Source organism: Pistacia vera, unplaced genomic scaffold (genome assembly GCF_008641045.1).
Source record: "Pistacia vera cultivar Batoury unplaced genomic scaffold, PisVer_v2 Contig160, whole genome shotgun sequence".
Classification (NCBI taxonomy): domain Eukaryota; kingdom Viridiplantae; phylum Streptophyta; class Magnoliopsida; order Sapindales; family Anacardiaceae; genus Pistacia; species Pistacia vera.
The window spans coordinates 1,961,302-1,987,899 of record NW_022195685.1 but is presented as its reverse complement, the minus strand read 5'-3'; the positions used below and the strand labels follow the sequence as shown (position 1 = coordinate 1,987,899).

The following is a 26,598-nucleotide window of genomic DNA, read 5'->3' as shown; positions in this document are numbered from 1 at the left end:
AAAAAATATGGGGTATTATAGATAACTTCTTCTTCTTTAGTTCAAATCTCGCCTCATTCCTCAACACTCTAGAGATAGTGATTTTTGAGCATGATAACGATGGAATCTGGAGAAGTGGTAAACATATGAAATGTAGCTCCTTCAATCAGCTTTCCAATAGTCAAAAAATCATCTTAATATGAGGTCTACATCAGCTTTCCATAACACAGAGGCATGCTCAAACTAGAGTGTAATCTAGAATCTCCTATTTACTTCAAAGCTCCATAACTTCTACGATTCAACTCCGATTCTCGATCCGTTTGTTTCTACTCATTACTCATTTCGTTGCCGACATGATTCTTCATCTAAGCATAACATTTAGCACTAATAACTTGAAAAACACTCAAATACACCCGTGATCCCATAAAAGATAATTATGAAAATATTAAGCAACTTTATCAAAGTAAGCCTAATTTCTCACAAATAATTCCTATAAGCCACTAAGTAAATGTGTATTTTCAATCTCTTATTACTCCTCAGCCTGAATTGATTCATCAAGACACTCATAGGAATGTTTTCATAACTCCAGAAAAACCTATATTGCTTATGGAAGCAGTAACTATAATTTTTGAAATCAAATAGCTTCAGCAATCAAGCTGAAGACATAATTTTGATAGTATTAAGATGAGGCATAAAAAAAACCGTAAAATTGTCAAGCACATGAAAGAAAACTTTAGCAATTGGAAAAATATAAAAACAGGCTTCAAAACTACTTTCTCATGCACACTTCAGTGCCGGGATAATGTTTCTCCCTATCTTCCTCTACACTCTTGTGCGTTCTGACAACTCCATACCCACTCTACTAGGTTTCGTCCCAAATTAAACAAACTATAACTAAATTCATTATTTAAGAAAGGAATTGATTTTCAAGAACATAAACATTTATTGCACACATGAAACATAAGAGTCATAGTAAAATTTGAATCATTAACACATCAAATATGTGACAATACTGCCATACTGGGTAGTAATTTACAAAATCAAAATGTTTAATAGTGGAGCCACAAAACTACTATTGAAAATAAATTGAAGAATGTAAGCATCAATAGAGAGAGTTAGATTGCATGACCGTAGTGGTATCTTTATCAATTTCACCCCAGTCCAGTTCTTAATATCCCACATATTCAAGTATGTATATCATAAAGGGGCTAGGAGTTACCTCATGAGATGTGGCAGGAACTAAATCGGGATACTTTTCTAGTTTAGAAGGAAGATCAAACTTTAACAAGCAACTACTTATTTCAACCTTAAGCTAAAGAACCCCAACAGATTATTTCAACTTTTCAAGTAGTTTTGTTTTACCTATAAGCTGTCCACTTTCCAAAAAATGGGCAAATAAAACGAATCTTATATGTTTCAAATGAATGAATGGCATAACTGAAATTAGTATTATAATGGAAGGAAGGTGCGGGAAGAGATGCTTTAATCTTTCTACCAAAATAAAGTCAGCCAATTCTCTATGTCCCTACAGGAAAAGTTCACAAGACAAATTTTTGTATCAGCTAAATGGAAAAGGCTGTAATTCAATTCTTTCGCGTTAAATTGCAGTTTTCTAACTGTTTGCTATATAAATATTATAAATGCTTGAGTTGCATTGACTTTTTTTCATAATGGTGGTAAGTTCTTCACTTTTCTTCATAATAGAACTCTCGATATTACAAATTATTTTGAATTTATGGGCACCAATAAATACATGCCTGTCTACGTCAAGTGCACATAACATTGCTACTCGCATATAGATTATCAACATTATTGCCAATATTTTCACTGAAAATGCAATACCCTCATAAATCATGAAAAATATGTTAAATTTAATTAACTCACCCACAGAAGTTAGTGATGTGCTAGGCAAAGATAATCAACTACTTCTATTAATGCAAGGCCAAATTGGGACACCAATCTAAACAAAAGAGACTTCATATATTGCATTGATCTTCAAACTTTAGGCAGGCATGTACGAGGGGGAATCAAACATGACATAAACAATAAATCAATTCCATGAGATAAAAAATAAAATAATCCATTCTCAAATTAAGTAGAGACCTTTCTCGAAATCCAGTTGAATGCTTGGGGATTGCTCACATCTAACTTGTTTGTCCTTGCAGCCTCATCTTGCAAAATTGAATCGATATCAAAGATAGCATCTAGACCAGATCTCTGACAATAATTACAATACAAAGAGAACTTCAAATCTGCTTTAACCTAAGTGTCTCATCCACATCACTCTGAGCAATAGTTTCTGAGATTCGAAGTCTTGCTACTGCCTGCAATAAAACAAACAATTTCAAGGGCTAAAATGAAAGTCAAAAGTTAAATTTGCCATATGATAAATATCTACTTTTCCACCTATGAATGCAAATCCAGTCCCAAACTATAAAAAGGACTTTAGGCCTAATGTGCTCATCACATTAAGTACATCTAGACATCACCACCAAACGATGTCCCTACCTGGAAAACATTAATGATCCCAGACCCCAACATTTAGACAATAAAAAAATAAAAACCAGAAAAATACAGTCTACAAACAACAACTATAACAAATTATATTGGGACTTAGAGAGAATGCTCAGTAGAGTACTCAAAGTTGTATATGAATGAAGGGTATTTGATTTAGCTACTTCTTGCTGAATGCTGCAGTAAGAAACAACAATATTGTTGATGCAGTGATACCTTGCTGGAAATGCATCAACATCGCATATTCAACTTGTTTGTTTTTGGAAGTTTGTTGAAGATAACCTACTGTAGTGGTCCAACGTGCATGGCTGTAGTTTTGTAATGTAGTGTAGTTGAATGGCCTAAGGGTAATTAAGTCAGCATTATGATGTGTATTGTGTATGTAATATTAATGGTTAAGTTTGAATTTAAAATCTGTAATATCTGCTGTAGTTGTTGAATTAGCAGAGAGTTGTTTAGCTAATGTATATACTGAACTTTTCAATGAAAATCAGTGACTTTTGCATTAAGTTTTTAGAGCTCTCTTTTATCTTTCCTTTGCATTCTCCGGCTAAGAACCAACAAATGGTATAACAGCCTCTAACAAAAATCTAAAAAACCTACTGCAACCAATCATCAACGACAACTCAAGAACACTCCATTTTCAGTAAAAAAACCAGCTTGCATCTTCCATCTGTCTTCTCTGCGATAGACACAAAACAGAGACATGGCAACCCAATCTGCTTTGATGGCACCATCGGTGTTCAATGGGGAACACTACCACATTTGGACTGTCAAAATGAAGGCTTTTCTCCGAGGACAAGGACTGTGGCAGTATGTGGAAGAAAACATGCAGCCACCTCCTTTAGGACAGAATCCCACCTTGAATCAAATGAGATTGCATGAAGAAGAAACAACCAAAGCACCGAGAGCTCTCTCTCACATTCACGTAGCTGTGACTGACCTTGTATTCACAAGGATCATGGCATATTAGACCCTAAAGAAAGCATGGGATAAGTTGAAAGAGGAGTATATGGGCAGCACCACAACAAGGACCATGCAGGTGCTTAATCTTAGGAGAGAATTTGAGATGCAAAGGATGCAGGAATCAGAATAAGTCAAGGATTATGTTGACAGATTAATGAGTGTTGTCAACAAAAAAAAGGCTGATGGGAGTGGAGTTGACGGATAGAAGAGTGGTGGAAAAGGTTTTGGTGAGTTTGCTGGAGAGATTTGAGTCCAAAATCTCTTCCCTTGAGGATTCTAAGGACATGACTCAGATCACATTGACTGAGCTTGTTCATGCTTTCCAACCTCAAGAGCAAAGAAGGCTCTTGAGGCAAGAAAAACTAAGTGAGGGAGCAATGGTGGCAAACCATAAGGGCAAACTTGCACAAGGACAAACTAAGAGGTATGCTAGGGATAAAAAGGGGAAAGAAAATAGTAGCAACCAGTGGGAGAAGTCAGGTGGAGTGAAAGAATTTCTAGCTTGCACTCACTATAAAAAGAAAGGACATCCGGAGAGGAGATGCTGGTTCAGACCAAACATACAATGCAGAAGCTATAAGCAATTTGGGCATATTGAAAGGGTTTGTAAGAATAAAGGAAGGAAGCTAGCCAACACGGCAAGCTAAGGTTGGAGAAGATCAGCAGCAACGTTAGGAGGCTGAACAACTTTTTGTGGTCACCTGTTACACGACACAAACCAGCAATGAAGCTTGGCTAATTGACAATGGTTGCACCAATCATATGGCTGCACTAATCATATCGCTGCAGACCTACAAAATTTCATTAACCTGGACAACTCATATTATTCCAGAGTTAACATAGGAAATGGTGAGTTCATGGAGGTTAAAGGCATAGGAGATGTTGTTGTCCAAACCTGGTTAGGTACCAAGATTATTTCTCATGTATTATATGTGCCTAGGATTAGCCAAAACTTATTAAGTGTTGGACAAATGTTAGAGAAGGGCTATTCTTTACATTTCCAAAATTAAGCATGCACCATATTAGATCCTGAAGGGGCTGAACTGATGTGTGTAAAAATGCTGGGGAAAAGCTTCCCGGTTGAGTGGAAAAACTCCAATAACTTAGCTTTATCAACTAGGCTGGAAGAGTAAGAAATCTGGCACAAAAGACTTGGCCATTTCCACTACAATGGCCTCAAGGAGTTAAAGAATGGGAACATGGTCCAGGACTTACCAGAGATTGAAGAGAAGAGTACTCTCTGCAGTGCTTGCCAACTTGGCAAACTAGCAGGCCCCCATTTCCCTTGGATCAGGCCTGGAGAGCAACAATAAAACTCCAGTTGATCCATTCTGATGTTTGTGGCCCTATGCAAACAGAATTATTGAGTGGAAGCAGGTATTTTGTACTCTTCATAGATGACTTCACACGGATGACATGTGTATATTTTTTGAAGCAGAAAAATGAGGTTCCTATAATGTTCAAAAAGTTCAAATTGCTGGTGGAGAATCAGGCTAGAACAAAGATAAAATCCATTAGAAGTGATAATGGAACTGAATATACTTCAAAAGAATTCAATTCAATTTGTCTAGAAGCTGGAATTAGACATCAGTTTACTACACCATACATCCCACAACAAAATGGGGTCAGTGAGAGAAGAAACAGGACCATCATAGAGATGGCTAGGTGTATGATGGTAGAGAAACATTTCCCTAAGAGGTTCTGGGCCGAGGTTGTCAATACAGGAGTTTATCTCCTGAATAGACTGCCAACTAAGGCAGTCAAGGGGCAAACTCTAGCTGAGGCTTGGACTGGAATTAAACCAGTAATGGGCTATTTGAAAGTGTTTGGAAGTGTGTGTTATGTTATGGTTCCAGCAGTGAAGAGAACCAAGCTTGATGATAAGGCTGAAGTTGGCATTTTCATTGGCTATAGCAATAAATCAAAAGGATATAGAGTATTCATCCCTGAGACAAAGAGAATTGTGATAACAAGGGATGTGAGGGTGGATGAAAATGCAGTGTGGAATTGGGAGAGTAAGAAGATAGATGCTGACTGTAAAGTGCAACAGCCAACTGAAAACTCATTTGAGGAAGCTGAAACTGAAGAGGATGAAAAACCACTAGTTCGAGGGACCAGGACCTTGGCTGATGTTTATGCAAGGTGTAATGTGGCTATGCTAGAACCAAGAAACTATGTTGAAGCTGCTGGATCTAAAGCTTGGAGGAATGCAATGCAGGAGGAGATATCTATGATTGAAAAAAATAACACTTGGAGGCTTGTTGACAGACCTAAAAACAGAAAAATAATTCAAGTGAAGTGGATTTACAAGCTGAAGGTTAATCCTGATGGTACAGTCCATAAGCACAAGGCAAGGCTTATGGCAAAAGGATTTGCACAGCAGCAAGGGGTGGATTATACTGACACACTTGCTCCTGTGGCTAGACATGACACTATTAGATTGATCCTTGCTATGACAACTCAATTTGATTGGAAAATTTTCTAACTTGATGTCAAATCAGCATTTTTGAATGGTTGCTTGAGTGAGGAGATTTTTGTAGAACAACATGAAGGTTATCAGGTGAAGGGTGAAGAAGGTAAAGTGTATTTGCTAGAGAAGGCCTTGTATGGCCTAAAGCAGGCACCTAGAGCCTGGTACAGCCACATAAATGATCACCTAAATAGTATAGGATATGTGAGAAGTCCTAATGAACATACTCTCTATGTTAAGGAAGCTAAAGGTGACTTGATTGTGGTATCCTTGTATGTGGATGATTTGCTGATTACAGGGAGCAATCTAGACTAGTTGAACATGTTTAAAAGGTGTATGCAATTTGAATTTGAGATGACAGATTTGGGGGAGATGACATATTTCCTTGGTATGCAGATTGTCCAATCCAAAAATGGAATCTTTGTGTACCAGGAAAGGTATGCAAATGAGGTGCTTACGAAATTTGGCATGGAAAATTTCAAACCAGCAGATACACCATTAGTTTCCAACCTTAAACTGAGCAAGAATGATGGTGAGAAAAGAGTGGATGAGGGATTGTTTAGAAGTCTGGTGGGATGCTTGCTGTATTTAACAGCCACTCGACCAGATCTTATGTTTGCAGCCAGCTGCCTCTCTAGGTTCACGAGTTCCCCAAGTGAATTGCATTATAGGGTAGCCAAGAGGGTGTTAAGATATGTGAAAGAAACCTCCAGTCTTGGTATTTGGTTTAGGAGGGGAGAAAATCTTGTGTTGGAGGGTTACACTGATAGTGATTGGGGAGGATCACTTGATGACATGAAAAGCACATCAAGGTATGTATTTTATATCAATGTAGGTGCTATTAGCTGGCTGTCAAAGTAACAAGACACTGTGGCACAGTCCACATCAGAGGCAGAATATATTTCTACTGCAGCAGTTGTGAATCAAGCTGCTTGGCTTAGGAAAGTGCTGACAGATTTGAAGCAGAATCGAGATAGGCCAACTACAATTTTGTGTGACAACCAGTCAGCGGTTGCCATGGCCAAAAATCCAGTTCTTCATGAAAGGACCAAACATATTAAGATAAAGTTTCATGCTATAAGGGAGGCTGAAAACAATGGAGAAGTAACATTGATTCATTATCGGGGTGAGGACCAAATTGCAAACATAATGACTAAAGCATTGCCTGAAGCCAAGTTTGAGGAACTTAGACTCAAACTTGGTGTTTCCAACAAAGGTATCAAGGTGGAGTGTTGATGCAGTGATACCTTGCTGGAAATGCATCAACATTGCAGATTCAGCTTGTTTGTTTTTGGAAGTTTGTTGAAGATAACCTACTGTAGTGGTCCAACATGCATGGCCGTAGTTTTGTAATGTAGTGTAGTTGAATGTAACGCCCAACATGGAGGTACATGATTTAAATTATGTTTTATAGCCCTTAGTTAATTTTTATTAAAGTTATTTTAAGAGAATATGAAGAAAATGCCTTAAACTTGTATTAAGGGTAAAATGGTCTTTTCACTCAAAATTAGTTGAAAAAGTGGGGAGTGAAAAGAGGTAGAATTTCATAAAGAATACAATAAAAATGAAGGCATTATGGTAATTGACTACGGGACAAGGATGGAATTTTCAAAAAAGTGTAAGGGCAAAATGGGAAAGTGAGTTTATAAAATAAGATGATAAGGGTTTGTAACCCTTATTTCCTTCATTCCACCGCCACACTACTCCCCCATTTTCTCTCAAATTTTCATTCAATCCTCCAAGGATTTTGAGGGCTTTTGAGTGATTTTTAATAGGGTTTTGATTCAAGACTTCAAAAGGTAAGAATTCATGCTCTTTATCTATGATTTATTTGTGTAAAAGTTGAGTTCTTATGAAGTTTATGCTTAGGGTTAGAAGAAGTTTTGAATCCAACAAGAGTAGAGAGCTTAGTAGAGAAGACTCAAGCATAAGGTAAGTAAATTCCACTCAAAATCCAACTCAAGTTAAAGTTTAAGAATTCAAGTGAGTAGAGATTTCTTTTAAGTATGCATATGTTATGGTTATTGAGAAATTGAGATGAGATTGATGATGAATTATGCTTGTTGTTAGATATATTTGAATATGAGAAGTGTATGTGATGGTTTGATGATGAGTTGATGGATTTATGAATGAGTTCAATGTTGATTTTATGGAGAGATTTCCACCATGAGAAGGGTGGATTGTGTTGATAAAATTTGATAGAAGTATGGATAGCTTTAGAAGAATTTGAGAGGAATATTTGAAGTGTGTTTTCTTTGCAGGATGTGTGATGATTTAAAGGAGTTGAACTCCAATTTTGGATGGTTAAGAAAGAAGTAGACTTATAGTTAAAATAGAGTTTATGTATGCACACATATTGTTTGATTAAATGCCTAAGTGAAAAGCCTAAGTGAAAATTACTCTGTCATAGCTGTGACATTCTAAGTGATTTTTGGGCATCTTACAGATTGAATTGGGTTGAGACCAAAAAATAAAAGTTGTAGCCCTATCTCTAAGCTTTAAAACAAGACCAAAATCGTAGCAATCTGATGTGTATAACTCAAGTTATGCCCTCTTGAGTGTGACCTATGTAGAATGACTATCTTGATGCAACATTATATTTGTGCATTTCATAAGTGCCTTAAGTAAGAAATTTTAAGCATGAACCAACCTTATACATTAATTTTGCATTGAGAAGTAGCTTGATAAAGAGTAGAAAACTTTGTGAATAAACTACTCTAAGAGTAGAGAGAATGAGAAAAACACAAAGAGCGGGTTGGTGCTTTGTGAACTCCACCCGACAGTCACGAAGAGTGGGTTGGTGCTTTGTGAACTCCACCCGACCATGCCTCCGGTAAGATGAGGCCGTGACTTACAATAGAAAATTAATAAAAGAGAGCTATGTGAAAGAGAAATAGAAAGAGAAAATAAATGAGACGAGAAGTGTGTAAGGAAAGAATTAAGAAAAAGAGTTACGGGGACAGATGAGTAGAGGATTTACTTACTGAGCATTATTTTTGTGCTCATCCCGTTATTTTTCTTTGTGATTATAGGATCTAGGTGAGGACGCGGTCGGATTGGCGTCGGCAAGAGAGGAGCAATAGCTACACTGTCCACTGCTTTTGATAACTTTTTGTAAAATGATATCTTATTTGGTAATAAGAATGTTTATATGTACTAAAAGAAAATTTTGGGCCCATCTATTTTTGTTGATATAAATATATTTTACTTTATGTATTTCTATGAGTATCCTGGTATAAAGGAGTTATTACATTGAATGGCTTAACGGTAATTAAGTCAGCATTATGATATGTATTGTGTATGTAATATTAGTGGTTAAGTTTGAATTTAAAATCCATAATATCTACTTTAGTTGTTGAATCAGCAGAGAGTTGTTTAGCTAATGTATAATTTCAATGAAAATCAGTGACTTTTGCATTCAGTTTTTAGAGCTCTCTCTTATCTTTCCTTTGAATTCTCCGACTAAGAACCAACAAATATGCTCCTCCAGTTCCCTTGGAACAAGCAATCAATCTTCTTGCAGCAAAAATATATGCACTACAGACCAGAAAATAAACCCATGAAAGATTGCATCGGAATCTTCCTTTTAACAACAAAAGAGAAAAAAATAAAATGTAAATATGTATTGCTAAGTATCTTAAATCATTCCAGACTTACAGTTGGACTTTACCACCTGTTGTAGACACAAGCAAAATAAATCTCCCAAAAGGTGTACTTAATGTGATGAGCACCCAAAAAGAGAAGTAGAGCTTTCTTAACATCTTCATTTCTAGAAATTTTAAGAGCCAATGACCATGCCAACTTACTATAGATATCACCATCCTCTAATAATTGAGCAATTAGTTCTTCATCATCTCCACTGAGCTCATACATGCAGTACAATTGAGAACATCAACCAAACCATTTTTTTTTTCTTTTTACTTCTTTTCATAATCCCAACAGTTAACCAATCAAAAGTCACCTCCTTGTTTGATACTTTGCCACAATGCAAATATGCATGTTTCTTCTAAGGTAATAAGACATTTTTTCTCAAACCGTTCATCCCATTTATAAACAATGTATTAAAGCTGATGATATTTTGCTAGAAACAAAATCAATTGATGTTTGTTGACTGAAGATGCAGAGAAGCCGAAGACAAGAAGCATAGCTAACCTTGGGAGCAGTTGAATGGAGCTGATTTTGGGATGTCTAAGCTGATGTTTTTTGATGTATTCAGTAGGGTATTCAACTATAATTAAAGGATAGTAAAATGTAAGATTTGTGTGTCGTTAAAATTGTATGGTGGTGAATTATTGTTAGTAAAATAGTCACTAAAATTTTAGGTGTAACATTGACCTAAACCTTTTGTATGAATTGAACCCATTTCAATGAAAAAGCAAGTGTAATATTCAACAAACTTCTCTTTGAAAAACATTTTGTTTCATCTCTTTCCTTTGTATTCTCCAACTCAAAAACTTCAAATGGTATCAGAGCATCCACTGAGATCTTAAAGGACTTGTGGAGCTCCAGTTGTTCATCTCTTTCTCTACCGTATTTATGCTTGAAATCAAGCATTAATATTTTGCAATCAAACTTTCTTCCAATGGCCTCAAACACGATCTCTCTTCCTCCTCCTCCAGTTTTCAATAGTGATTAGTACAACATTTGGGCTATCAAAATGAAAACTTACTTGAGAAGGCATGGTTTGTGGAAATACGTGGTACAAGAGAGACAACCACCTCAATTGGGACCAAACCCCACCTTGAACCAAATCAGGCTACATGAAGAAGAAACGGCCAAAGCTCCTAGAGCCTTCTCATACATTCACTCAGCTGTTTTAGATTTAGTCTTCACAAGGATCATGGCTCGTGAGACACCAAAAGAAGCTTGAAATAAGCTGAAGGAAGAGTTAATAGGAAGTGATAAAAAAAGAAACATGCAAGTTATGAACTTAAGGAGAGAGTTTGAAATGCAAAGAATGCAAAAAACTAGGTCAGTCAAGGAATATGCTGACAAACTCATGAATGTAGTCAACAAAATTTGACTAGTTGGTGAAGAGCTGACATACAAGAGGATTGTAGAGAAAGTGCTAGCAAGTCTTCTAGAAAGGCTTGAATAAAAAATCTCATCCTTGGAGGATTCTAAGGACATGTCCCAAATCTCTTTATCAGAGCTTGTTCATGCTTTATAAGCTCAAGACAAATGAGGTTGCTAAGACAAGAAGAGAGTAGTAAGGGAGTTATGATTGCAACGTTCAAAGGAAAACTAGTTCAAGGAGGAAATAAGAAGTACGCTAGAGATAAGAAGGGAAAGGAAAATGCTAACAATCAATTAGGAAAGAATGGAGGAAGGAAAGGATATCCTCAATGTCCTCATTGTAAGAAGAAATACCATGCAAAAAATCGCTGCTGGTTTAGTCCTGGGATACAATGCAGGTCATGGAAGCAATTTGGACACATTGAGAAGGTTTGCAAAAACAAAAGGGAACCAGCAGGAGCAGCAAGCACAAGTTGTAGAGAATCAACAACAAAACCAAGAGGTAGAGCAATTGTTTGTAGCCTCCTACTATGTAACAAATACTTGCACAGAAGCTTAGCTAATTGACAGTGGCTGTACCAATCACATGACACCAAACCACACCAATTTCATTGACCTAGACGAATCTTATTAGTCAAAAGTCAGAATTGGAAATGGTTAGATCTGGTGGAAGTCAAGGGAAGAGGTGATGTAGCAGTCAAACTTTGATAGGTACAAAACTTATTTCAAATGTGGTGCATGTTCCCAAAATTAGCCAAAGTTTGTTGAGTGCTAGACAAATATTAGAGAAGAATTATGTCTTACATTTACAAAACAAATCATTTATCATCTTAGATAGTGATGGTAGTAAGCTAATGAGAGTAAAAATGATGGGAAAAAGCTTCCCTGTTGAGTGGGAAAACCATATTTTAAGGCCCATACTGCGAGCATAGATGAATCTGAACTATGGTAGAAAAGATTTGGCCATTTTCACTACAATGGCCTCAGGGAAATGAAGCACAAAAATCTGGTTCAAAATGTACCAGAGATAAAAGAAATGAGGAGTTTGTGCCATGCTTGCCAACATGGTAAGTTGAGCAGGCAACCATTTCCTCAAAATCAAGCATGGAGGGTTGTTGAGAAGTTGCAATTGATACACAAGGATGTTTGTGGACCAATGCAAACTCCTTTCTTGAATGGTAGGAAGTATTTTGTGCTGTTTATAGATGACTTCAATAGGATAAGTTAGGTCTTTTTTTTTAAAACAAAAGAGTGAAGTTGTTGCCATATTTAGAAAGTTCAAGTTGTTGGTAGAAAAATAAACTGGTTTGAGCATTAAATCAGTTAGAAGTGATAATGGGACAGAGTATACTTCAAACCAATTTGAAGATATATAAATGGGAGTTGGAATAAGGCACCAATTCAGTAGTCTATATACTCCACAACAAAATGGAGCAAGTGAAAGGAAAAATAGGATTATTGTGGAGATGGCAAGGTGCATGATGTTTGAAAAGAAGTTGCAAAATCATTTTGGGCAGAGTTTGGGAATACTGCGGTCTATCTTTTCAATAGACTTCCAACCAAGGCACTCAACAATTTAACTCCATTTGAGGCTTGGTATGGAGTTAAGCCTTTAGCAAAAAATCTCAAAATTTTTGAGAGTGTATGTTATGCTCATATTCTAGCAGGTAAAAGAAGTAAGTTGGATGAGAAAGCTAAAACAGGAATCTTGATTGGATACAACAGCACCTCCAAAGTCTTCAGAGTCTTCAATCCAACAATTAAGAAGATTATGATAAGCAGAGATGTTAGAGTGGATGAGCTGTCCTTTTGGAATTGGGAAAAGAAAGAGGTTGAAGATGAAGGAAGTTTACTGCAAAAAGAAGTTTCAAGCAGTCAAGATGATTTAAAAAATGACTCAAATGCAGATCAAGAAACATCCATTAGAGGTACTAGACTGCAGTAAGATGTTTATGAGAGGTGTAATGTTGTTGTGATTGAGCCAACATCCTATGCTGAAGCTGCAAAGTCAAGGGATTGGATAGAGGCTATGAGGGAAGAAATGAACAATATCCAAAGAAACCAAACCTGGAGATTGGTTGCCAGACCAAAAAACGGAAAAACAATTCAGGTGAAATGGATTTTTAAAACCAAGCTGAACTCTGATGGATCAATCAACAAACATAAAGCAAGGCTTGTGGCTAAGGGGTATACGCAACAATATGGAGTAGATTTTCAGATACTTTTGCTCCTATTGCAAGACATGACACCATTAGACCCTTGTTAGCTTTAGCAGCTTAATTCAAGTGGAAAATTTTCCAACTTAATGTTAAATTAGCCTTCTTAAATGGCTGGTTAGATGAGGGAATTTATGTTGAATAGCCTGAAGGGTTTTTGTTAGTGCAACAAGAAGACAAGGTTTATTTGCTGCATAAACCCTTGTTAGCTTTAGCAGCTTAATTCAAGTGGAAAATTTTCCAACTTAATGTTAAATTAGCCTTCTTAAATGGCTGGTTAGATGAGGGAATTTATGTTGAATAGCCTGAAGGGTTTTTGTTAGTGCAACAAGAAGACAAGGTTTATTTGCTGCATAAATCCTTGTATGGCTTCAAGCAGGTACCTAGAGCCTGGTACGGCAAGATAAATGAGCATCTCTATAGCCTAGGCTACACAAGGAGTCCAAATGAGCATTCACTCTATGTGAAGAAGATTGAAGAGGAGCTAATTGTTGTTTCCTTATATGTTGATGACTTATTGATTACTAGAACAAATGTAGAACAATTGAATTACGAAGAATTGGAGAAACTGAATGTTTCATTTGTTAGAGTAGATACCCTAGAGCCAATCAATTATTGTAGAATTGATTCTTTGTAATAATGTTCATTAATCAATAATAAAAGGCATTTTATTCTATATCGTGTAAATCATTATTATTGCAATATGTATTGATATATGTCCTTAGAATGGTAGAACCATGACGAGGGTATCAAGTGTTTCAAATCTTGATAGTGAGAACCCTATGAGCACATGTGGTGGCCATTCTAGAAACGTCCGTAGCCCTAGTATTATTCTGAAGTAAGGGCACAGATAATACGGTAAGGCTATCATAGTGTTGAACGACCCTGTCGAAAGGCAGTGACTGATCTCACTTGTCAAGGTTGTTTGGTGACAACCTGGTGCAACACATGGGTGCTTGTTGTAGGCGGATATACCGCAGCAAGTTCACTGGACTGACCCACCAGAGGATTCCATATGGATGGTAACCCTAGTGTCTATGGAACAAATCCTCTAACGAATGGTGGTGCATGTGATCCTTAGACTTGAGATCACCGGAGTGCCTTGTGCACCGATTGGTGCAGTTTGACACTAGCCTAACTCAGTTCTATTTAGAGCTGTCAATACGGTGGTGATTGGCTGTTTCAAGGAGTGTATCAAGGCTATGATAGATAGACAGAGGATTCATCACTCCCGGGTGCAAAGAAGTTATCTCACGGCAATATTCAGTAAATGGCAATGACACTAAAACTGTGGCCACTGTGGGATTGAGTTGTTGCTTTATCCAGTTTATAATACATGTCATTGGTCCAGAAACTAAATACATAATATCAAGAGTAACCGAAGGTTCAAACTATTTCTATGCCTTCGTCTCGTCGAGATAACGTATGATGAAAGAATCGAATTGTATGGTAACCATATCGTTGACAGGTAGCTACTTTGCTGAATCCGAATCTATCAGGTGGCCATGATGCCTTGCTAAGGGCCAATCTTGTTCTGTGTATAGTGAGACGATTAATTGGTGTTAATCGCGATACTATACACTACCGGTATGATGAGGAGCCTATGGGTCATACACATAGAATATAATTTAAGACTCAAGAAGTTAGAAGGGCGTTTTCGTCTTTCTAGGCAAAAGGATATTTTGGTAATTTCACAGTGCAATTAAATTTGCTAAGGTCGTAGCCTTTATTTAATTTATTAGAAAAATTAAATAAGGGAAATTACGTTTAAATATGTGTTCGCATATATTTAAATAAATTATCATTATAGTTAAATATTAATATATACATATATATATTAATTGATTTTTAATTGACAATGATGAATTAAAATAAATATCTAATTGGAAGTGTTTGGAAACAAGGGGTGTTTGGGTTGGAGCCCAAGCCAATTCCATATGGGAATAGGGCAATTAAAGTTGACTATTTAAACAAAATTTTAATTGAGAAACAAGTTAAGAAATTTATTTCATTCATTCATTGAAAGAAAGAAAACAGATAACCCTTATTTCACTCTCACACGCCAGTTTTGGGTTTTGATTGAAAATCAAAATATTCTTCATTCTTCTTCTTTGTTTCTTAAGACTAAATAGGCTCTAGCAAATCCCTCTTTAGTTCCTTGCGATTATCTTCGTGTGGACTACGTCGGTTCGATCCTACACTTGGGTCGGTAGCAAAATACATTCAGAGACAACTTGGAGGAGCCTCCAAACGTGCGTATGATTTCTTAAACCTTGAATTGATTTTTCTGCATATTTAATAAATATTTAATAAATTGTAAATGTGTACCCAGATCTTGGTTCTAAGGAACAATCCATGTTGTTTTTGTTTTTGTTTTCCACTGCGTAAATGGATCGTTTACTAACATCATTGATACATCGTAAAGTGTACAAGGCAGCCCTATTTAAAGGGATCAACTTAACCTGATAACAATCAGATTTGAAATCAGAATATTAGTCACACACCTAACTCCTAGGATAACTCCTATATACAAGGTTCTGTTAAACTTTAAATTTAAAAATATCTACACCATCCCCTCAAGATGGTTCGTATACATCGTAAAGACCCAATTTGCTCACTAAATCTTTGAATGTCTATTTCTGTAACCTTTTTGTAAACAAATCAGCCAGCTGTTCTTTTGTAGGGACGTAAGGCATACATACAACTCCTTCTTCTAACTTCTCCTTAATGAAATGTCTATCAATTTCAACATGTTTCGTCCTGTCATGTTGAACGGGATTGTGACAAATGTTAATTGCTGCCTTGTTGTCACAGAAAAGCTTCATAGGTCATTCAACTTTGATACCCATTTCTTCGACTAGCTTTTTAAGCCACAACAGTTCACATATACCTTGAGTTGCAGCCCTGAATTCTGCCTCAACATTGCTTTGCACCACAATAGTTTGTTTTTTACTTCGCCAAGTGACCAGATTACCTGCCACATATGTACAGAAACCTGTCGCTGACCTTCTGTCATTGATACATCCAACCCAATCTGAATCTGTATAAGCTACAATCTTCAATGGATGCTTATTAGTGAAAAGCAATCCTCTACTAGGTGTTCTTTTCAAATGCCTTAAAATCTTATACACAGCTTCCAGATGTTCGTCTGTTGGAGAGTGCATGTGTTGACTGACCACACAACCGAGAAGGTGATATTAGGTCTAGTGTGAGATAGATAAATGAGTTTCCTGACTAGTCGTTGATATCTCTCCTTATTAGTGTGTTTCTTATCTCCACTAACCTTCAGTTTAAAGTTTGGTTCAATAGGAACCTCACCAGGCATGCATCCTAGCATTCCGACCTCCTTGAGTAGATCTAGTGTATACTTCCTTTGCGTGACTACAATACCAGATTTTGATCTTGCTACTTCCATCCCTAAGAAATACCTCAAATGTCCAAGATCTTTGATTTCGAATTCCTTCCCAAGATACTTCTTAACCTCTTGAACACCTTTACTATCATTGCCTGTCACTATTATGTCGTCAACATATACGATTAACATAGTGATTCTCCCTGTCGAATACTTCAGAAACAGTGTGTGGTCAGCTTGACTTTGTGCAAACCCGAAACCTTTGATTGCTCTTGAAAATCTGTCAAACCAAGCCCTTGGTGATTGCTTCAGATTGTATAGTGATCTTTTTAGTCTGCATACGTTGTCCTTTCTATAGTGTTTCTCAAATCCTGGAGGGAGTGACATATACACCTTTTCTACTAGCTCTTCGTTTAGAAAAGCATTTTTTACGTCAAGCTGGTGGAGTGGCCAATCTTGATTTGTTACTATGGACATGATCACTCTGACTGTGTTCATCTTTGCTATGGGTACAAAGGTCTCCTGGTAGTCGATGCCGTAAGTCTGTGTGTACCTTTTGGCAACCAGCCGTGCTTTGTAACAATCAATCGATCCATCAGACTTGTATTTGAGAGTGAAATCCCACTTACAGCCAACGGGAACCTTGCCTTCTGCCGATTTAACAATCTCCCAGGTTCCAGTTTTTTCCAATGCCTTCATCTCCTCCATTATAGCCACACGCCACTCTTGTTTCCCCAAAGCTTTTTCAATATTCTTGGGTATTTCTACAAAAGCCAGATTGAGAGCAAAAGACAAATATGCAGGAGATAATCTGTGATATGATGTGTATTTAGCAATGGGATGTTGTGTGCAGGTTCTTACTCCTTTTTTGGTTGCTATGGGTAGATTTAGATCATTACCTGTTGCGTTTGATTCCTCAATCTCGGCTGAAGGATAGGGCAGTATTGGTATGGGTTGAAAGGTCTGCATTATCCTGTTAGGATTCTTTTGCCTTGTATAAACACGAAGTTCAGGGCAGTTAGACTCCTCCCCCTCTTTACGATTTTCTGGCACCGAGATTGGAAAAAAAAAATTTGGAGTTTTTGGAGAAATATCTACCGAGTTCCTAGGATTCTTTGAATTTTTAGTTTGCTGATTTTTTTTTAGGCACTGAAAAATCTGAATTTGAGTTTTGGTTTAGAGAGATTGATGGAGAAGTTTGAATGTCATTCGAATTTTGAACTAGGGAGATATTTGGAGAGATTTGAGGAGAGATATTAGGAACTGAAGAGATTTGAGTAGAGATATTAGGAACTGATTCCGCTGATTCTGATTCCCAAAACTTCTCTTCTGATTCGAATTGTGAGCTTATTGTTAGGAAACGACCCGGTTGCGCAGCGGAAAACAAAAAAAATTACAACCATGGATCGTTCCTTAGAACCCAAAATCAGGGCATAGAAAATTACAGTTTATATTTTATAGAATCTGCAGAAAAATAAATCCAAAGGTTTGGATTCATACCCACGTTTGGAGGCTCCACCAATGTTGTCTCTGAACGTGTTTGCTACCGTTCCAAGTATAGGATCGAACCAAGAAGTCCACACGAAGACAACCACCAAGAACCAAGGAGGGATTTGCTAGATCCTCCTTGGCCTTAAGAAATCAAGAAGAAGATCAGTATTTGATTTTTCAATCAAACAGTGAGATTGGCGTGAGAGAGTGTATAAGGGGCTGCTGTGTTTTCTTTTAAAATTTAAGAATGAATCACACACTATTCTTTTTATAGGCAAACCAAGTTGCCCTATTCCCACATGGAATGGGCTTGGGCTCCAACCCAAACACCCCATGTTGCCAAACACTCCCAATTTGATATTTTAATTTAATTCATCATTATCTTAATTAAAATCAATTAATATTTAATTAACATTTAACAATAATGATGATTTAATTAAATATGTGCGAACACACATTTAACCGTAATTTCACTTATTTAATTTTTTAAAAAATTAAATAATAGGCTACGACCTCAGCAAATTTAATTGCACTGTGAAATTACCAAAATACCCTTTCGCCTAAAAAGACGAAAACGCCCTTCTTTCTTCTTGGCTCTTAAATTATCTTCTATGTGTGTGACCCATAGGCTCCTCATCATACCGGTAGTGTATAGTATCGCGATTAACACCAATTAATCGTCTCACTAATACACAGACCAAGATTGGCCCCTAGCAAGGCATCATGGCCACCCGATAGATTCGGATTCAGCAAAGTAGCTACCTGTCAACGATATGGTTACCGTACAATACGATCCTTTCATCATACGTTATCTCGACGAGACGAAGGCATAGAAATAGTGTCAACCTTCGGTTACTCTCGATATTATATATTCAGTTTCTGGACCAATGACCCGTATTATAATCTGGATAGAGCAACAACTCAATCCCACTGTGGCCACAGTTTTAGTGTCATTGCCATATACTGAATTGCGCCGTGAGATAACTTCTCCCGTACCCGGGAGTGATGAATCCTTTGTCAATCCACCATAGTCTTGATACACTCCTTGATATAGCCAATCACCACCGTACTGACAGCTCTGAATAGAACTGCGTTAGGCTAGTGTCAAACTGTACCAATCGGTGCACAAGGCACTCCGGTGATCTCAAGTCTAAGGATCACATGCACCACCATTCGTTAGAGGATTTGTTCCATAGACACTGGGGTTACCATCCATATGGAATCCTCTGGTGGGTCAGTCCAGTGAACTTGCTGCGGTATATCCGCCTACAACAAGCACCCATGTGTTGCACCAGGTTGTCACCAAACAACCTTGACAAGTGAGATCAGTCACTGCCTTTCGACAGGGTCGTTCAACACTATGATAGCCTTACCGTATTATCTGTGCCCTTACTTCAGAATAATACTGGGGCTACGGACGTTTCTAGAATGGCCACCATATGTGCTCATAGGGTTCTCACTATCAAGATTTGAAACACTTGATACCCTCGTCACGGTTCTACCATTCTAAGGACATATATCAATACATATTGCAATAATAATGATTTACGCGATATAGAATAAAATGCCTTTTATTATTGATTAATGAACATTATTACAAAGAGTCAATTCTACAATAATTGATTGGCTCTAGGGCATCTACTCTAACACTTATCTCCCCTTGAAGAGGAGTTTTGGAGAAGTAAGGAAGATTTTCAAAAAAGGTGACATCGGCTGACACAAAGAATTTTTTAGAGATGGGATCAAAACACTTGTATCCTTTTTTAGTAGGAGAGTACCCAAAAAATACACACTTAATGGCCTTAGGATCAAGTTTACTTCGAAATTGACTGTGAATATGGACGAAGGCTTGCCAACCAAATGTTTTTAGGGGTAAAGAGTCTAATAACTTTGTATTTGGATAGAATTTTCTAAATATTTGAATGGGTGTTTGAAAATTGAGAACTTTAGATGGCATATGATTAATTAAGTATGCAGCAGTCAAAACAGCTTCCCCCCAAAGATATTTTGGAACTTGATAGGTGAACATTAATGCCCTAGCCACTTCTTAGAGATGTCGATTTTTCCTTTCGGTGAGACCATTTTGTTGAGGACTATCGACACATGAGGATTGATGAATGACTCCTTTTTTAGATAAGAAATTACTGAGTATAGTAGAGAAATATTCATGACCATTATCCGTTCGAAAAAGTTGAATAGGAACACCAAATTGGGTTTTAATCATGGTGTAGAAATTTTGAAAGCACTGAAATGTTTCAAATTTGTCTTTTAATAGTCCATGTTAAACGAGTATGATCATCAATAAAAGATATAAACCATCTTGTACCTGAAATATTTGAAACACGGGATGGACCCTAGAGATCACTATGAATAAGATTAAAAGGAGAAGATTTTTCATAAATTTTTGAGCGAAAATGTGCTCTATGATGTTTTGCAAGTGCACAAATCTCATATTGAAATAGAGAAAGATCTTTATTAGAAAATAAAACAGGAAACAATTTTGCTAAATAACGAAAATTGGGATGTCCTAATCTACGATGCCATAACATGATATTATCTTCTTCAAGAGAAGTGGAGGCTTTATTTGCAACTTGAACTTGTCTATCTAAGCTTGATCCTTCTTCAAAATATACAGACCATTCTCCAACCTAGCACTACCAATCCTCTTCCCCGAGATCAAGTCCTGAAACTCATAGTAGGTAGGATAAAAGTTAGCAACACAGTTTTGGTCTTTAGTAAATTTGCTAACTGAAAACAAGTTACAGGTAAGTTTGGGAACATGTAACACAGAATTAAGAGCAAGATTTTGAGAGATAGGAATTTTTCCTTTTCCTGCTACGGCTAATAGAGATCTATCGGCTATTCGAACTTTGATATTACTCGGACAAGGGGAATATGAGGTAAACAGATTAGATACACCAGTCATGTGGTCAGACACGCCTGAATCTATTATCCAAGGGTCGCGAGAGTTGTTTGTCATACCTGCTAAGGAGCAAGACAGATTAGGAATGGATGCAGCTGGCATTTTGGTCTTCTGAATCAAGTCTTGAAGAAGATCCCATTGCTCCTTAGAGATGACTGAGTCTTGAGAACCAGTCTGCGAGCTTGAATGAACAGACTGGGTGTCTTCAGTGACATGAAGAGCAAGATTATTGCTCTCGGCTGGCTTATTGTTCTTCAGGTGCGCTACTTTACCGTGCAGCTTCCAACAGGTTTCTTTGGTATGACCGACTTTGTGACAATGGTCACACCAAGGGCATCTGTTGTCACTCCTTCGATTGTAATGCTGCTAAGTTGTTAGAGCAGAGTTGATAGCCAATGTAGATTTATCAATAGGTAGAGTGAGCTAGTTTCCTCCTATCATCACGAATCGACGGCTTTCTTCCCGGTGAACAGCAACAAAGACTTCTTGAATAGAAGGTAGGGGTTCTCTTCCAATTATTCGTCCTCATACATCGTCTATGTCTCGGTTGAGGCCAATCAAAAACTCAAAGATGCGCTCTTATTCAAGCATCTTGTTGTACAATGTACTGTCAGCAGCATACTCCCATTTCACCTATCGATACTGATCAGCCTCTTTCCACAGCCCTTTGAGAATGCTGTAGTATTGAGTGATTGAGAGCTCTCCCTGTCTGATTCGGTGAACCCTTTGAGTGACTTCAAATAGATGTGCAGCATTACCAGCATCAGAATAAGTTTCGACAGCGGTTTCCCATATGGCTTTGGCAGTAGGAAGAAACAAATATAATCGACCTATATCTGGTTCCATAGAGTTGATCAACCAGGCCATCAACATGGAGTTTTCAGCCTCTCAAGTAGGGTATGAAGGATCTTATTCTGGCAGGGGCTGTAGTGGTGCCTAAGAGATAGCGTATCTGCCCGACCTCAGACAAACATGGTGACAGAATGAGACCATGGCAGATGGTTCTACCCATTTAGCTTGTGTGAGGTGATTTGTAGTAAGGGGTTTTTAGCTAGAGGAGCATGATGAGGTGCTATTTGGGGAATAGCAGCAGGAGAGGGGTTTGTTTCAGGGCTTTTGGAAGTGTTTTCACCTGAAAGATCAGACATGGTGTTTGGTTGGTGTTTTCGGTTGGGTTAGGGACTCTCTGGTTTTCTCTCAACTTTTCTGGATAGGGATCAGTTCGTCTCTGATACCATGAAGAATTGGAGAAGCTGAATGTTTCATTGATACATCGTAAAGTGTACAAGGTAGCCCTATTTAAAGGGATCAACTTAACCTGATAACAATTAGATTTGAAATCAGAATATTAGTCACACACCTAACTCCTAGGATAACTCCTATATACAAGGTTCTGTCTAAATTTAAATTTAAAAATATCTACACCACAACACTCCTAGAATTACACGTGTTTTCCCACAAATTAGTTTAAACAAGCCATGCAAAGTGAATTTGAGATGACTGATCTAGGGGAAATGACATACTTTCTTGGCATGGAGATAAACCAATTGGCATATGGGATTTTTGTGAGTCAAAGGAAGTATGCAAATGAGATTTTGAAGAAGTTCAGCATGAAGAATTGCAACCTAGTGAGCACACATTTGGTGCAAAACCAAAAGTTATGCAAAGAATATGGTGCAAGCAAGGTTGATGAGTCCATGTATAGAAGCCTAGTAGGTTGCTTGTTGTATTTGACAATAACTAGGCCTGATCTAATGTATGCCTCCGGCCTTCTATCCAGATTCATGAATGAACCAAGTGAGATTCATTTTAGAGCAGCTAAAAAGGTGCTAAGGTATATAAAGGGAAGTGTAAACTGGGGATATGGTTTAGAAAATCAGAGAAGTTCAATCTTGTTGGCTATACAGACAGTGATTGGGCTGGTTCTCTTGATGACATGAGAAACACTTCTGGTTATGCGTTTTCTTTAAACTTAGGAGCTTTTTGTTGGCTGTCCAAGAAACAAGAGACTATAGCTCAATCATCTACAACGGTAGAATATATATGCTATTGCTGTAGTGAATCAAGCCATTTGGCTAAGAAGATTTTTGAAGGATTTGAAGCTGGACCAATGTGATCCTACTAAAATTTATTATGCTAATCAGTCCATTGTTGCTATGGCAAAGAATCCTATCTTACATGGTCTAACTAAGCACATAAAAATTATGTTTCATGCTGTGAGGGAAGCTGAGCAAGCTAAAGAAGTTAAACTGATGCATTATAGAAGTGAGGAACAATTGGCTGCATAATGACAAAACCAGTTAACAAGTCCAAGATTAAAGAACTAAGGTTCAAACTTGGTGTTTCTAGCAAAAATATCAAAGAGGAGTGTTGAAGCTGATGATATTCTGCTAGAAACAAAATCAGCTGAAGTTTGTTGACTGAAGATGCAGAGAAACCGAAGACAAGAAGCACAACAACTAGCCTTGGGAGCAGTTGAATGGAGCTAATTTTGTGATGTCTAAGTTGATGTTTTTTGATGTATTCAGTAGGGTATTCAGCTGTAATTAAGGGGTAGTTAAATGAAAGGTTTGTCTGTGGTTAAAATTATGTGGTGGTGAATTATTGTTAGTGTCAGGAAACGATCCATTGAGGCAGCGGAAAACAAAAATTAATAACAACACGAATCGTTCCATAGAACCAAGATCAGGGCACAAATTTACAGTTTATATCAAAACAAGAATCTGCAGAAATTAGTTTAGAGTTTTAAGGAATCATACGCACGTTTGGAGGCTCCTCCAACTTTGTATCTGAACATATTTTGCTACCGACCCAAGTATAGGATTGAACCGACGTAGTCCACACGAAGATAATTGCAAGGAACTAAAGAGGGATTTGCTAGATCCTCTTTAGCCTTAAGAACAAAGAAGGAAATGAAGAGTATTTGATTTTTCAATCAAAACTAAAACTGGCGTGGGAGAGAGTGTTTTGGGGCTGTGGGTTTTTCTTTTCAAATGAAAAATGATATAATGAAATATTCACCCATCTCTCAATTAAACTTAAGTTTATATAGTCAAGTTTAATTGCCCTATTCCCACATGGAATAGGCTTGGGCTCCAACCCAAACACCCCTTGTTTCCAAACACTCCCAATTAGATATTTTAATATTAGTTCATCATTATCTCAATTCAAATCAATTAATATATATATTTAATATATTAAAATTTAACAATAATGATAACTTATTTAAATATATGCGAACACATATTTAAACGTAATTTCACTTATTTAATTTTTCTAACAAATTAAATAAAGGCGTCGACCTCGGCAAATTTAATTGCACTATGAAATTACCAAAATACCATTTCGCCTAAAAAGACGAAAACACCCTTCTTACTTCCTGAGTCTTAAATTATCTTCTATGTGTGTGACCCATAGGCTCCTCATCATATCGGTAGTGTATAGTATCGCGATTAACACCAATTAATCGTCTCACTATACACAGACCAAGATTGGCCCCTAGCAAGGCATCATGGCCACCCGATAGATTCGGATTTAGCAAAGTAGCTACCTGTCAACGATATGGTTGCCGTACAATTCGATCTTTCCATCATCCGTTATCTCTATGTGACCGAGGCATAAAAATAGTGTCAACCTTCAATTACTCTCGATATTGTGTATTCAGTTACTGGACCAATGACCTGTATTATAAATTGGATAGAGCAACAACTCAATCCCATTGTGGCCATAGTTTTAGTGTTTTTGTCATTTACTGAATTGAGCTGTGAGATAACTTCTCCTATACTCGGGAGTGATGAATCTTCTGTCTATCCACCATAGTCTTGATACACTCCTTGATACAGCCAATCACTACCGTACTGACAGCTCTGAATAGAACTGCGTTAGGCTAGTGTCAAACTGCACCAATCGGTGCACAAGGCGCTCCGATGATCTCAAGTCTAAGGATCACATGCACCACCATTCGTTAGAGGATTTGTTCCATAGACACTAGGATTACCATCCATATGGAATCCTCTGGTGGGTCAGTCCAGTGAACTTGCTGCAGTGTATTCGCCTATAGCAATCACCCATGTGTTGCACTAGGTTGTCACCAAACAACCTTGACAAGTGAGATCAGTCACTACCTTTCGACAGGTTCGTTCAACACTATGATAGTCTTACTGTATTATCTGTGCCCTTACTTCAGACTAATACTAGGGCTACAGACGTTTCTAGAATGGCAACCATATGTGCTCATAGGGTTCTCACTATTAAGATTTGAAACACTTGATACCCTCGTCATGGTCTACCATTCTAAGGACATATATTAATACATATTGCAATAATTATGATTTACGCGATATAAAATAAAATGCCTTTTATTGATTAATGAACATTATTACAAAGAGTCAATTCTACAATAATTGATTGGCTCTAGGGCATCTACTCTAACAGTTTAGGTGTACCTTTTGTATAAATTGAACCCACGTCAATGAAAAAGCAAGCGTAATATTTAGCAAAACTTCTCCCTGAAAAACTTTTTTTTTTCATCTCTTCCCTTTGTATTCTTCAACTCAAAAACTTCACAATAAAACTTATAGGATTTCTAGACTAGAATATGATCAATTTAGAAGTTATCTAAGTCTTATCTAATTTAAGAGATTGAAATAAAAGTAGATAATATTAATCTAGAGTCCTAATTCTAGTCTAAGAGTTATCTACTTAGGTCTTAGTTCAATTATATAAATGGAGAGTTTGTAATACAATTAGATATGCTTGAAATAAAAGATTATCAGGATTTGTTTTCTCCTGATTTCATGGTATCAGAGCTAGGTTCCTTTAGCCAGAAAAATTAATAATGGTGAAGACTGCTATGATCGGTAAAAGATAGGAGAGAAGTCCAAGTCCCCTAGGGAGCAGGAATCCTCCAAGGGATTCAAGGTCAGAATCCTCCTCAAGCAGCAAGCATCAGCTTCATCTAACTTGTCATAATAATGTGGACCAAAACTCCATTCAAGTTAGTGTTTATAAATTGAATGGTAGAAATTATGTACCGTGGTCTCAGGCTATGAAATTAATGATAAGAGGGAAAGGAAAGTTGGGCTACTTGACTGGAAGTGTTAAAGCTCCAGAAGAAAATGATTTGGCATATAAGAAATGGGATGCTGAGAATGGCACTGTTATGACTTAGTTGATCAACTTGATGGAAGAGGAGTTTGGACAGCTGTTCTTATTTCTTCCCACTGCGAAGGACATTTGGGAGATGGCAAAAGAGACATATTTAGACCTGGGGAACTCAGGACAAGTTTTTGAGTTAAAAACACGCTTGAGGGAGACCAAACAGGATGGTATGTCAGTCACTTAGTACTACAATATTTTAGCTCACTTATGGCAAGAACTGGACATGTTTGTGGAGTTTGATTGGAGTTGTAATAGAAAGATGTTAGAAAATGAAAAAAAAAAATGAGTTCTTGGTTGAACTGAATAAGGAACTTGATGAAGTACGAGGTAGAGTTCTGACAAAGATCCTTTACCCTCTATTCGAGAGGTATTTGCAAAGAGCAGAAGAGAGAAGAGTAGGAGGAAAGTAATGATGGGTGAATCTACTTCTTCTAGTATTTCAAATTTATTACTTGGGTAAGAAGGTTCAACCCTAACATCTAAGGGTTGGAAGAATTCAACAGGAGATCAA

The 26,598-nt window shown here is 37.2% G+C and overlaps 1 protein-coding gene across 1 annotated transcript; it reads left to right on the top strand.

Annotated features, from left to right (window-relative positions):
* Positions 1–22,405: 22,405 nt before the first annotated feature.
* On the top strand, positions 22,406–23,215 carry LOC116125116 (uncharacterized mitochondrial protein AtMg00810-like). The gene is made up of 3 exons (XM_031410834.1): positions 22,406–22,724; positions 22,835–22,959; positions 23,072–23,215. Exons 1-3 carry the CDS (start codon positions 22,406–22,408, stop codon positions 23,213–23,215), a joined length of 588 nt encoding a protein of 195 aa, XP_031266694.1.
* The last annotated feature ends 3,383 nt before the right edge of the window (positions 23,216–26,598 follow it).